We start from the raw sequence: 14,713 nt of genomic DNA, 5'->3' as shown, positions 1-14,713 counted from the left end.
CATAATCAGAAAATGGGGACACAGATCTCCAATAGAGTATTTAACCCAAGTTAACTGTAATGAATTTGGTGCAGAGAAATAGAACTCATGTACAAGCAGAAAACCATAACAGCTCTGTTATATGACTTCTAATATACCATTTTTTGGGAAATATTTGGCTCAGTGATACAATATCTATTTTCAGATACCTACCACGTGCTACTTTCATACTCTTATACTGTTCTACGTATTTTATTTGTCAATTTTTCATTTTTATTCACACACTCTTGCTTAAGCAGAACAGTAGCTACCTAATTGGGTTTAATTTGGTTGCAAACTGGGTAGCTCTTTTCTCACATAAGGTACTTGAAGCGGTAACTGTATCCCTGACAAAGCAGTGCCAGTGAAATAACAGTGGAAAAGAGAAGAGATTCTACCACAGCAGCTGGCTGAATTTTGTGGGAAGTTGTGCATCTCAACTAAACCTGCGGAGATCAAAAGCCTTAGTCTGGATTTAAACTACTGCAACTGAACACAATTTGTGCTCTCATGTTTGTTATATAGACTGCAAATCTATTTTCAGGACAAGCTTCATATAAATTTCAATAATCTCTTTAATCACATAGCCAAGCAGACCTGAACAAGTAACTCACAATTTGTTGCAGTGCAGATGAGTGTTGCCTTATCTTAAAAGATTAAAATACTGGCAACAGCAGAGTATGACGATTTTACTTTTACTATTACTGCAAGTACATAGAAATCATACAACGATGATTGGATGATTTCGTCCAACAAAGAAACAATTTCATTCAGCAAAGAATGAATTGCAAGAGACTGCATGGAACTATAAGAAACTACCCAAAATATTATAAAAACAGTTCAGACTTATTTAAAGTCTTCCCTCTGACTGTGTGACAAAGCTGGCATCATATCTGGAAGAACAATACCTAATTCTAGAAAGGAGAATTTTCTTTCTTTTTTTTTTTTTTTTTTTCCTGAGCTGAGCTAGCATCAAGGTCCTGCCTCCAAGCATGATGCCAAGAGAAGCATCAAGGCTCAGAGCTCTTCCTGAAGAAATGCACTTTTAAATAGAACCTCTGTGAAAGAAGAGGACAAGCTTCAGGGCAAACACAAACAACTTCACTTGCTGAACATCTCTTGACTTAGAGTACTGGCAGCTGCTGGCTGACCAGTGACATCAGGATGGACATCTGGCTTCCTTCCACCACCTCAAGGAGATCACTGACCACAGTAAATAATATTCTGCTTCCTTTCCAAAAGCCATCCTGAAACCTGAATGATGGCAATCCAAAAATTAGAGGATGACAGGTGTTGGGTTTGGCTGGCAGCCCCCTTCCAAACAACCTTCTGCGGAAAGGGAAGGTTAAAGACTGAGCTAGAGCTGGCAAGGTTTATCATGGTGCGGTCCTGGATTTGAAGCCAGTCCAGATAACGGCACATTTTAAAGTTTTCAGGAGCTTGCTGATTTCTAGGCAGGCATTTGCAATGTGCATTGTAAATGGTTCAATTTTCCCTGACCTTAGCCAACTGAGAAGGGTTAGAAGCCTGTTCCTGGTGATGCAACCTATAACATGAGCTTCCCTATGACAGGGGAACCTCTGCCAAAGCAAGAAGGTGAGGGAACTTCTATCAAACCTTTCATGACATCATCCGGTGTAATTTAAGGCTCTCTTTTCCTCTGCTTTAACATGAAAGGCAAAATAATGTTGCATTTAGTTCATCTTCCTTACAACAGAATTATGTATGGTGAAAATAGCCACTTCAAACACAAGGCTGAGGCCAAGAGCTGCTCTTCATTCTTATTTTGACTGCAACTGAAACGGTCAGATTTTATGCACATTTGGTATAAATGAACACACAAATAAAGGTGCACCAAAAAAGCCATCTACATTTTCAATGGGCAGCTAAATAACAGCTAACTGGGAATTGTACAGCCCCAAGTGCTCCACAACAGCTGCATGTACTGAATGGGCAACACTGAATGATGTCCAATATGCAAAACAGAGGAAAGCTTTCTATTTTAGCATGGTGACAATGTCACTGAAGAGCCAAACTGACTTTGCTACCTCACCTGAACAAGCACAGAAATGAGGAAACAAATTCCACACAGCTTCCCCAAAAGCCCTGAACAACATTAGCCCATACTTGAGGACAAACTAGTGATTTTCAGACTTGGGGTGCATTTGTGGCACTATCCGAGGCCATTTCCCAGATCCAAGTGTTTCCCCACCCCTCCTTTACCCCACAGCCCATGTGTAGAACTGCAGATTTATCCATGTAACATTTTCTTTGTGACTGAAAATGTGAAAGTTCTTAAAAACAAATTAAAATCTGTATTCACTGTCCCAGGAATCATTCACGTATCTTGTCAAAAAGGAATCATTTGTAGTCCCATTAGGGCTGGCTCCTTTTACTGACTGCAGCCCTGGCTTTAGCATTCTTTTGGCAAGAGACTTATTTATCCAGAGTATCTTAAAAAACTCTGTGATGACTCAGTCTAATTCTTCATCTCATCCTCCCCCACCGGGTCTTGGAGCTACTAATTACTGGGAAAGGTTAGCCCTACACTGTGAAATATTAGGATATATGATCTCCTTCTCTGGTGACACTGAACAGAAATTTTCAGAGTTTCTTGCTTTCAGCGTAATTATGAATGTCCCTTTTCCAATTCAGGTATAATTTGATCATCAAAGTTCCTGTTTCCAAGCAGAAGTTCAGTGTTTCCATATTATACAATGAAAAATTGAGCACATGGACAAATTAGGTAAGGTATTGTTTCAGCAGACTTATCTAGCATTTCCCCAATATTAGGACCATTTCCAGAGTATTAACACTTCTAAACTTAAGAAATGTATCTACTTCAGTTGCCTGAAATACTATAAGCATAAAAGATACTGTTCAAAATAACTGCTATTTGATTTGGCAGCTGCTACTGGGCACTGCACTTCTGAGACCAGCCATACATGTTCTAAATATACCCTGTGATTTTTGTGAGATGCTGATTAAATTATGGAAAAGATTTTTCTTTATTACTGTGTTCTCTTTCCTCTCTTTACGAGGTCTAGAAAAGGAACAGAACCACTATTAGCATGAATCAGCTGGTCGCTTCAGACGTGTAGTTCCCATAAGCTTAGAGAGAGTTTCAGGGAAATGTATGTGAGGGGAAATTGGGAGCCTTTACTAGATCTTGCAGCAAAAAATTCTGCAGTTTCATTGTCTTAATGACAATGACATCCTGGCCTCTCCCACCAGGTGTCACTGCGAAGTCACATAAGGGGATCTGTTGGTGACAGCGCAAATGCAAGCAGAATGAAGATTAATAGGGCATACGAGTCATTGCTGAAAAAGAGTCTCTTTTCACTCATCCCCTTGCTTCTTAGCCAAAAATAAAGCATAGCAGCACTGCTGTGCATTAAGCTCAACCGAGCAGGGTATTAATTTTAAATGATGAGTACGTATAGCTCATATTGTGTAAGAGTTTTAAATGCATGCCATGTGAGCTGAGGCTGGTGCCTGGCTGCCAGATGTGGTTCTCGCTGCCGTGAGGATGAGGAGATGTCCAGATGAGATGTCAGAGCCATGGTGTCAGGACTAAGTCTGGAACGGGATGCTCGCTTTGAGATGATATTTAAAGACTTCCAGGACAGGCTCTGACAGTGACATGAGATGAGGGAGTAACTCATTTGCAATTCTGCCTTTTGCAACCAAAGTCCCTATAAAACCAAAAATGTGCCCTGCAGACCAAGTTGCAAAAGAGCTTCTAATGGAGTACTCTTACGTCTGAGGACACATGCAGCAAAACACAAGGAAAACCTTCAGTTTCACACTCTGTGGATGGGATAAACCCACCTATAGATGAAAATCCTTCCACCAGTGGCAGGACCACACACCATCGTGCCGCATCCTGCTTCCCCATGATTTCCAAGTATGTGCTTAGCAGCATGCTAAGAAGATAAGTAGCTCTCCAGAAGTCAAGGACCTTTATCTATACACACAGACTTGCTCAAAGGAGGTCACACCAGGACTTTATAGCAGTGCGGCCAAGGAAAGGTCCCTGTCCTGCTCAGCAGAGCCACGTAAAGGGACCTTGAATTACCCTGCTGTGGCCGGGAATGGTCTGGCAGCAGCGTGCCAGTATGGAGGGAGGTCCTCCTGCCCCATTCCCCAGGATTCAGTATCACACAATGCCAAACTCAGTGAGGTCCAAACTGAAACACAGAGACACCACAACCTTCTCTTTGTCACTTAGCAGGATCACACAGATGACCTCTGGCAGAGCCCCTCGCTGCCACCCTTTCTCACAACATCTGAACAGTTTCTCCAAATGCCTGGTAGCAAATGAAGATACTTTAATTACACCATGATAGAATTAATTTCTGTTGAAGAGTGCTGTAACAAAGTGCTTAAATGAAATTAATTTTACCTGAACTTTACTTTTTAAAACGTACATTACTTTTATTAAAGTACCATATATATTTAAAGAACATATACACATGCTTCTCCTACTACTTTGAAAGTACTTTGTGCTATACCACCACCTGTTTTAAAATTATCTTTAAGCCTCATTGTTGCTAAAATATATTCTCAAACTAACAACAATCATACAGCAAACAAATATAAAACACTCTTTGCTGGTGCTAAGTATTTATAAATGCTTAGCTGCTTTCAGCAGAGAACTTTAAACTCTCTTTTATAGGATATCACTCCATTTTAGTATAAGCATCTATCAGGCACAGCTCTGAAAATGTTAAGTCAGACTATGAAAATACTGTCAATGCTTATTTTAGTAATAAAATCATGTTTAATCTATGCTTTCATGTTACAGTAATCTATGTAGAAATCTATAACCTTCCAGCTAAATGCACTAAGTAGATTAAGCTCTGATTGATATGAAATGTTTTTCACTATATTATCAAAAGTCTACAGATCAGCATAAATACCTCGAAGAAATTTTTTCCCCTTTGGCAGATTTACAAAAGCAGAGCTTAACTTGAATTGAAATGAACTTCTGCATTTTTCCAGGGCAAAAAGCCTGTCAAATCTACTCTAGATCTGCTCTGCTTCTGGACTTAGTAAAAACCTGTGATTAATAGTACAGTGCATCTATTCTGTCGTGACAAAAGCAATCACGTTATGAAGAAAAGTGTTCCCTCTGGGTCTATCATTCATATCAAGAGTCAGGAGTTACCCCAAACGGTGGCACTGCTGGGACTGTCATCTGCATAGTGCACTGCACAAACAGCTCTCGGAAAGGGTGGGGGGATTTTAGTTGATATGCTCTTGCCGATGATGATAAAAGACCTTAAAAATTGCCTTCCTCAAATAGAAGACATCAAGAATATTTTATTTTTTTTTTTTTGTGCTGCCTTTAGGGAAAGTGAGAGGCAGGTCGTGAGCTGTCACAGTAACCCCGTGGGTGCTGCGGGGAGGCTCGGCTGCTGCTGCTGGAGGTGGTGAACTTCAGCCACAAAAAGAGCATGGGAGTGAAGAGGAGTGCGTTGAACTCTCTATGATCCCGTTTCAGCATTTCTCACAGCTCCTTTGCAGACTATCTGCTGATGATGGCTGCACAGATGGAATGAGATTTCTACATATGCTCAGCATCCATCCTGGTAGCTTGCTGAGATGGTGACAGTGCAAACAAACATGGGTCTGAGCATCCCACCCAGCTCTGTTAGGGAGGTGGGAAAGATATGTCTGCAAACGTCAGTGGGAGTAGTGGAAGAGGAATAATAGCCCTGAGGTGGTAAATTTCAATCTTTGCCCAGATTTCAAGCAATTCTAGTCAGGTAAGTTTAGACCTAAAAGGTTGTTCCAGTTTATCCCACTGAAGGGGAGGCACCCAAGAAAAGGAGAGAACTTGGAAAAATAAAGGCACTGGTAACAGTGTGTTGGCAAAGCATCCCAGCTGCTGCTAGGGTAAAACTTCAGCCTCACTGACAGATGCCTGAATTCCCATGGACTCTGGTGGGGAGGTGTCATCCATCTTCCAGTGGTCCTTACCTATTTACCACCATGCAATACCCAATTTCTTCTTTGATCCCATTCCATCCATCCATGCATGCAGACAGCTGACACCTGAACACTGCAAATCCATCTGATCTCATGGCCTCACAGCTTGTTCACGCAGCTGCCATGAATCCTCAGCCCTGGCTCCAGTTCCAGGTTTACCTCCATGAGGACTGCACAAGGGATGTAGCGCAAGAGAAGGGGCTCAGCTCACAAGGTTCAGCTCTGGATTTAATTTTGGATTTGCACCCCATCACTTGGGAATGTTTATATCTCAGATTTTCCTTTCGGTCCTCCTACACCTTGCTTGTGAAGTAAGAGAAGTTTCTATTTCAATATAAGCCATACTTGGACACAAAGTAACATTTCCAAAGGGATGACATATCCAGATTTCTGCAAAACATACTCTCAGTGAAGAGCAGGTTCAGTGGTCCTACTCTGTCCATGCTGCTCCGAGAAGTTACAGAACCTGGCTTCGTATATCTAGACTGTATTTGATCATAGATTAATTTCTTAACCCAGTACATTAACATAAAGTTAACAAGAAAGTTCATTATAAAGGACAAACCTGAAAGTCAATGTCAGCCAAGAACTTGCCTGAGCAATCCAGTAATTGAATAAAAATATACGTCAGCAAAACAAGTGTCATCATGGGCTTGCCGGCGTGCTTGGAGTTCACTGGCTTGACAAACTCCTCTCAGCGTGGTGCTGTGCTCAAGACTCTATGAGCAGACCTTACGTACTAAATGATGTTTTTCAGCAAAATACGGGTGCTAATATGCACATTTGAGCTACAGTGTCAAACAGGTCTGCCTACAACTTCAGCAACAAATCAATAAATAAAGAAAATTAGCATTTTGTAACTTCTCAGCCACTCCTCTGATTACAAAGTGCTTCACAAGGAGGAAATTCACTTGCAAATATTCTGTGGTACAACATAAACACACATTTAAATATCAAAAGTAATCTAAACCACTATCAGATTTCTCCACTGATGTGTTCGATGAGTTTGTACACTGATTTTGGTGACCACCTTCTCTGGAAGTGTCAAACAAAATAATTTATTTTAAATCTCTCATTTTTGAGTCCAACAGCCCCACTTCAGCTGTGATACAGAGTAATTTAAGGACTGATTCATATTTTTACACCAATTAACGGTGAATGGCATTTTACAACCTATTCTGTTCCATTAAGCCTCAAGGAAAGCAGGAGCAGCCAACAGGGCACAGTTAATACATGTATCTGGACACTTCTTTCTGTAGAGGTAAGAAAAGCGTGGGATTGTGCTGGGACCTGCAGGAGAAAGTGTGACTTTAGAGGGAAACTGTGGCACAGGAAAGAAACACTGCCAGGTCCCAAACCCAGGATCCTTGTGAAAAGGAACTGCAGGCAGCATTAGCCAGCAATAGAGAGAGGCATGCACATTGTGTGTATGTTTTTTATATATGTGCTATATATATTTTAATTTTAATTTTGGTAAAGTATCAGCTTACAAGCCTAAAACATTCCCTGAAAGAACTGGGGATGGCTGGGATCCTCTCCTAAACTAGTGAGCAGGTAAGATTATTTTGCAAGCAGCTGCTTACAGACACCTAAAGGACCAAAGTAAAGCAATGCTTCAGCAATGACTCTGTACCACACCAGGCCCATTTTCACAGGAAAGAAACCAATTACTGTCAGGACCCATCTACTTTTAGACAATTTTTAGGTAGCAAGATCTGGGCAGCTTCCAGGGCCCACCTAGTGCTGTGGAAAACAACTAATCAAGTAAAATTGCTTTCTTGCTTCTTCCTTTAAAATAAAACCCCTTTCCCTCCCCATTTCTGTCCTTTTCTGTGATGTGAAAACTGGCACGTCTATGAGTGATTGCAGGTGCCATTAAATAATGAAGCAGTTCTGTTCATTAAAGCTTGGTGATTTATTACCTTTGGACTAAGGGAAAGAAAAACAGTCTGAAAACAGAATTCTTACATCATTTCACATTATTTCCAGTTCAGCACTTCAGACAAGTGTTAGAATAGCAGATTTTCAGCTCTGTGGTCCACCAGTCCCCAGAAATGCAATGCTGAACATCTAATTCCAGTCAGTTCTGTAAATCTAGAGTGTAACTTAAACTCATAACTAACCGCTGCCCTAAATGTTGTGTCCTACCTTCATACAGCCAGTCGCTGAGCCCATTGAAAATAACACCTTCCTTTCCTGTGGAGACCACTCGGATGGCTTGTTTCCCCACATGGGCACAGTAATAGATGTTATTCTCAAAGATAAATATCTGATTTGAAGGGAAAAAGAAAGAGAGAACAGTATTAAGCAGTGGCTCCATTATAAAATGTTGCATTTTGCTTTTGCAATAATTGGCAGTACAAAATCATGTATCACATTTTTATAGCATCTTTTGTCAAAAAAGGACTTCCACAGCTTGCTTCAAATGCCATCAGCTGATAGAAAGATGCTAATTTACAACAAACTGAAGCCTTGGCTCTTTGATACAAGCTTTATTTTTCTCAATTGTGTCTTCATTTCAGAAATTGAACACTGCAGTTAGAGGGTACGAAATGAAGAATGTCATCACTCAGGATTTTGAAAAAGTGGTCCAGGACACAGTAGCAGTTTGCAGAGCTGATGTTGATGCTATGTGGTGAATGAACTGGCTACTGGAAATGGTTTCTTGCTTGTTTCCAGCTGCTCCTTCTTTCTTAAAACAAGGGATCAGTCTATGTGACTGCAGCACGTTGTCCAACAAAGCATGAGGAGGTTAGTGTTTCGGTTGGGGAGCCGGGTCACTTGCTCCAAGGACCCAAGGATGTGTTAGACCTCTCACCCTGCCCCTGTCCTCAGGTCACCTTCCTACAGAAACCAGGGTGGAAAGGACAAAAGCACCCATGGGGTGTCACCTCCCTGCCAGCAGGGATGCAGCTGCCAAAACCCCCAGTCCATCTTTAGAAACATCTCTCCTCCTGTTGCAAAAATTTAGTGGATTCAGGTTGCTGAAAGATTACATGATCAAAATGTCATGGGACCTCGCAGCCCCTTGGGAGGGCAAGGGCAGGCCCACACCAAGGATCGCCATTGGGTACCTAAGCCTGCCTCTGCAAACGCCTGCTCACACAGCTGGTGTCGTCTGTGGGAAAGCAATTCCATCTTGGAGAAGAATTTAGAAATATAAAATTTTTATCAACCATAAAAATTTCAATTCAAGATTGTCAGGAAAGGAGTCTAACATAAGACTCCTAAATAAGCTTCTTTTTTTTTTTTTTTTAAAGCTCATTTCATGCAAGTCATTAAATCTACTGCTATGAGAATGCTTTTGGGAATCAGGCTGTTTATTTAGGTGTTTAAGTGCTGATCAGCAAGCAAAACTTTAGCCAGCCATTTAAAAAAATATTGCTTCGTGGCATCAGTCTTTATCATCTGGTTAAACGCTTTGTTCTGTGTTTTGCTGTCACTGATTACACAGATCCTGTCCCGTCCTCACCCCAAAGTGAACCGCATCCTGCTCAAATTAGCGCTTTTGTTTTTAAAATATTTTAAAATTCCATTCAGACTGCAAAGATATACAGAACAGGGTATCAGAAAGCCATTTAGACTAAAAGACAATCTGTTAATGTAATTTAGTAGACATTTACAGATGGGTTTTTATACACTTCAAGATATTGGAATAAATGTTAGGCGTCTTTACCACAATACTAGAATGCAATTTCTCATGTTACATTCATAAAAAGACAGAATTGGGAAAAACATTTGCTTTCAGCTTCTCTTTTGCATCCTATTATGGTATGTGTTTCACCTAAACATGAGCTGGAAAGATTCCAGAAGAAAGTATAGATCCTAATTTAATTTTGGCAGCAGTTATAGCGAGTTTGCCTAAAGGTAAAAGGTGTGACTGAAACTATAGCTTGCCTTTATTTCTTTTAAACTAAGAAAAGCTGTATCCAATTAATATTTTTCAAAAGTAAAAAATATGTTGTGGAAGATACTACATTCTCTTCCCTACCTTGATTTTTAGTAAGCAGAGGAGCCAGATGAAGCATACCAAGGAAAGAATTTTATGTGTTAGCTAGTCTGCATATGGGAGGGTTGTTGAAGCTTAAATGCACATAAAAATCAGGAAGACTAAGCAGAATAAGATACTTTGGGCCCAAACAAATCCAAATCTCTGTGTTCAAGAGCTAAATGTGCTGGAGGTGCTTGGTTGGGGGCTCTTCTTTGACAGGCACACGACCAAGTGGAGCTATTTAAGCGATGCAGCCCTTCCCTTGCCCAAATTCTCCCAGCAAATGAATGTTTTGCAGTATTTTGTACTGTATTAAATTTTAAATGAATTTACAGGAAAAATAAAGAAGGTGGATTGACAATCTGTTCCTGCCCTTCGCCTTGTACAGCACTGCAATGTTTTCTGTCTTCACTGTTTTGCCTTTCAAAGCCTCATTGCACTTATCAGGCTGCATGAGGTATCCGGTAGCTGCAATGGAAAAATAATATAGTGCTCTAACTTCAAACTGTCTCCCATATAATTCAGAGCCAAACTGCAGCACCTCATAGAGAATTTAAAATTATCTTCCTAACTACAGTGTCTTGTACCCTAAAAATGTCAGCCATAATCAAGATAAAAGATAACTGAAGCAGCACAAGGAAGATTTCTGTGCAATGTGTCTTATAAATTAAGAAAAAGCTTTTGAACTTCCGTTATTCATCAAAAAGAAATGTCTTTGGATTACTTCACATTCTGGGTTAGAAAGATATTAGATGATATTATGAAATACCTATATAATATTTTCTATTGTTTTGGTTTTATGATATTAAAGGAGTGCTTTCTATCAAATGATCACAATCCTTTCAGCTAATTAGAGGATAAGAAATTTTAGTAAAGAAAAATAATAAAAGAATGTATGGACATCATTTTCATATTATTTTATGCTTGCATTACATTAGCAGTTCCAGGCTAATGTAAAATGACAACAGAAGGAGTCAAGCTCAGTTCTATGCCTCTCTGTAAAGAAGACAAAGACCACACCTAAAATTTCTGATGTCCTCTCTTTTGGTGTGCATATTTGAGCAAGACTTTACCCCTGACACTCATGCAACATACATGACTTTTATCATGGACAGCACATAAAGTCCAACACTAAGCACAACTAATGGCATGGAAAATAAACCTGTGCTACGTCGGGAAGATATCCCCATGTTGAATACCATGTCCGTTTTCATCATGACACATTCAAGGCAGAGGAAAGAGAAGACAGTCTGAAAGAAGTAAGAAGAATGGAAACATCCATACATAGATTAAAGAAACGGAAATTGCTAACTCCATAGAATAAACAAGGAAGACATAAGCTCTACAAGATAATGGAGAGGACACAGAAAAAAGGAAAAGGATGTTTTCACTCTTTCATTTCTCTAGAACAACAGGGAAATCAATGAAATCTAGAAGAAAGTTGCTTAAAAGTGGATAAAAATATTTTTCCTAATGAAATCAGAGTTAACGCATGGAACTCCTAGTCACTGGATGTAACAGAAGTTTGTTCTCTTCCTGCTCGATGTTATAATAGATGCCTAAAAGATGAAATACTTAACAAAGATAACTGGAACATCCAGAGGGACTAAGATAAAGCGTGTTTTTTTTTTTTTTCTAAATGCGTTCACTTAATCCCAGGGTAATAAAAATCAATGGGGATTTTGCTGTTGGTTTTATGCAGCTCAGGATGTCACCTGAAACTTTCAGCAAAAGATATAACCCCTTTAGCCTCAGGTATCAACACACCACTAACTCATGTGGGCTGGGAAGAAATCTCTGCAACTTGTATTAGAACTGATTACTTCAAACCATTTGACATCCTTGTGTGACACAATGAATATTGGAGAAAAAATACCAGACTGGTTGGACCACAAGCCTGAGACAGGAGGAGAACTTTAAGACAAAGATTAAGTATTTATCCAGCAAGATAAATTTATACAGTAAGGTAAATGCTTAAACTAGTCATAAAATAAACTTAATTCACTTAAAACATACAAGAGCCTTAACAACACTGATTGATTTAAGGAGGATTCATTTGAAATGTTTTTGCAACCGCTTAAGGGCTTCTGAAGTAATGTTCTCTACCAAACTGACCCAGAGTGGCATTAAGTAATTACGCTGCAGTAATTAAAATACTGGTACTTTTAAATGGATTAATTTATAGACCTTTTCAGGAATCTAATGAAAATAATCTCTTTAAGACCACTGCAAAAGTCACAGTGACCAACTATTTTAAGCAGATGAATGTTACACCTCCTTTTAAGATTGTTCAACCCACCTTCCGTCCAGCCATAGAGGTGACTGAAGTTCCTATTTCTTCAAAAATCAAGAGAAAATAAATTCATACGCATTAATCTGCATTTTTACTGCTTCTATTTATTTTCCAACTGTAGGGTGGCATTCCAAGTTTATGTTCTCCTTACCTCATCATTTCTAACATGTATAACTTGTCAACTGAATGGGCAACATCACTCAAATTTAGCATCTCCAAGCATAAAGTTAATGTCTGGATGCTTGTTACTTTAAATTATTAGCACATGGTACAAGCGGGAATATTTCCTACACATTAGAAGGCAGCCTTCCACACTGCAAGGCTAGCCCACAGCATTTAACTACAAGAGAGTAGTTAACCTGGAAAGGTTGACCATTTAACATGGAGAGTTTGGTCAACGAGAACTGGTCTTCATGTATAGACAGACACAAAGTCTTGCCTTGACACTGTTTTAAATTCCAAATCAGTCCAAACTTCCTTGGAGGCTGAAAAAAAAAGTCACAAAATGGAAGACTTCGTGAGTGAGGAAATATAACTACAAATCAACATGCTGCTCTCTCCTCATCCAACATAATTACTTCATTGGTTTCTGGTTTTTAATTTTAAAGTTATCTTTGTTTCTCCCCATGTAGGAGTCTGCTCTTTTGCTCGCAAACCAGTGTATCTGAGGTTGTATTCTGCATTATAAATAAAATAACAGATTCATTCTAAAATTCTGTGCATCTCTTAGGAATGCTTGTATTAACTTTGCAGAATCAGTAAAAAATATCTGTGTAAAGGTAATTATCCATAGACTTCACTGTTGTAGATGCTGAACAAATGCACAGAAAAGACAGTGCACCCTACCCTACCAGCATATCATTTTGATAGACAGAGAAGCATTATTGTCCCCGTTCAACATGTGAACAAATGAGAGACAGGGACACCAAAGACAAGACTCAGTTGCCCAAACATAGGCACCTAGAGACATTTTAAGGCCCTCTATGTCTCTAAAACATCTGGCAGATACAATACAGGACATATGGGCAACCTCTGCTCTCACAGAGTAGTATCTAGAGGCCACATACTCTAAACACTATTCAGCTGAGGTGCTCTAGGCACCTATGTTTAAGCAGGCAAATCCTACTTTAAATGTCACACAGGAAGACTGGCACAACCATAAGTCAAACTTGGGTAGCTTGAGCTCTATTTCAATGCCTTAACCATAAAATCATCCTTACTGTAATTATTTCACATCAGTTAGACTATTATAAGATTGTGAAGACTGGGAGAGAAGAGAAGAGAACCAAAATGTGCATTATCCTGCCATGAACTGCAGGTCCAACTGACCTGTTTATTGGCAGAGTCACGGTCAGCTTCAACATTACTTGAAGTCATACTTCCTTCTGCAAAGTGTGACCTACAGCTACTGTAAAATCCCTTTTGCTGAATAATAAAGAAAAATAGTTCTTCTATGTATCTTCCTCTGTACACCTGCCATTGTACATTGCCAGGATTCAACACTGCCTCATCTCGTGCAGGTCCTTCTGTGGCCTTTTGTAGATGGCATGATCTAGTCTGCCTTAGACAGATGACAAGTAGACTCAGCGGAGAGATGAAGGTAGCAATGAAGACGTAAAGGAAAAGAAAATCTGCTTAACTTCAGGGATCATTCTCCAGCAGCTTTTATGGTGTGCTGGGTGCTCCCAAGTCCAAATAAAGTCAATCAATGCAGTTCGTGTAAGTTAGGTATCTACCACTTCCACTGAGTACAAACAGCCAACAAACAGTCAATGTCAGATGTGTTCATCCACTCAAACACTTTGGGGGTAATGGCAGCATAAGCATGCATTCAGTAGATTAATAGAGGGAATCAGTAGATTAATACGGGAATAAAAAAATAAAATGTACCGTGAAAACAATCTTGGAGAAGAGATCATCCTCCCTCCGAGCCCAACTGATAAGCCAGACTCCAGCTTCCTCATGCACATCCTTCAAAGTCTCTGAAAGCCCTCTCCTCCTGCTGCAGGTCAGCACTGCCCCAGAAGAAGGACTGTAGCATATGTTCAATGACTATCGCCTCGATGCTATTGCTCATAGTCCTAACCACATCCAAGTCCTTGGGATCTTCTACCTAAGCTCCAATCACCCCAAATTTCTTAAGCAACAGCCGTCCATTTCACCACACAGGCCCTATGAGAATATATGTAGGCAAATTAGGTTAATCACTTGAGGTAAATCCAGAGTTCTGTGATGTTAGGCAGTCCTTGAATGGTGCAGGACCACCTCACTCTGGTATATAAATGGGGATTCAACTGCCTGAAATCAATGTATGCACAATTTAAGGTTCCCATCTACCTTCTGCCAACTGTCTCTTCAATCAAGAGTACACACGAACATTTGTATTTGGTTTACATGGCAAAGTTTTGATAGCAGCA

General features: G+C 39.9%; 1 protein-coding gene across 1 annotated transcript in view; it reads right to left on the bottom strand.

Moving 5' to 3' along the window:
* LOC104162823 (dipeptidyl aminopeptidase-like protein 6) overlaps positions 1 to 14,713 on the bottom strand; it is a gene marked incomplete at both ends in the record, with an annotated part of 90,430 nt that overhangs the window by 44,807 nt on the left and 30,910 nt on the right. The window contains one exon of the mRNA XM_009701644.1: positions 8,161 to 8,281. Within this exon, the coding sequence (XP_009699946.1) occupies positions 8,161 to 8,281 (121 nt within the window). The remainder of the gene's footprint in view (positions 1 to 8,160; positions 8,282 to 14,713) is intronic.

Source organism: Cariama cristata, unplaced genomic scaffold (genome assembly GCF_000690535.1).
Source record: "Cariama cristata isolate BGI_N322 unplaced genomic scaffold, ASM69053v1 scaffold14426, whole genome shotgun sequence".
NCBI lineage: Eukaryota > Metazoa > Chordata > Aves > Cariamiformes > Cariamidae > Cariama > Cariama cristata.
Note: the sequence above shows the minus strand (reverse complement) of the source record. Positions and strands in the feature narration are given on the sequence as shown.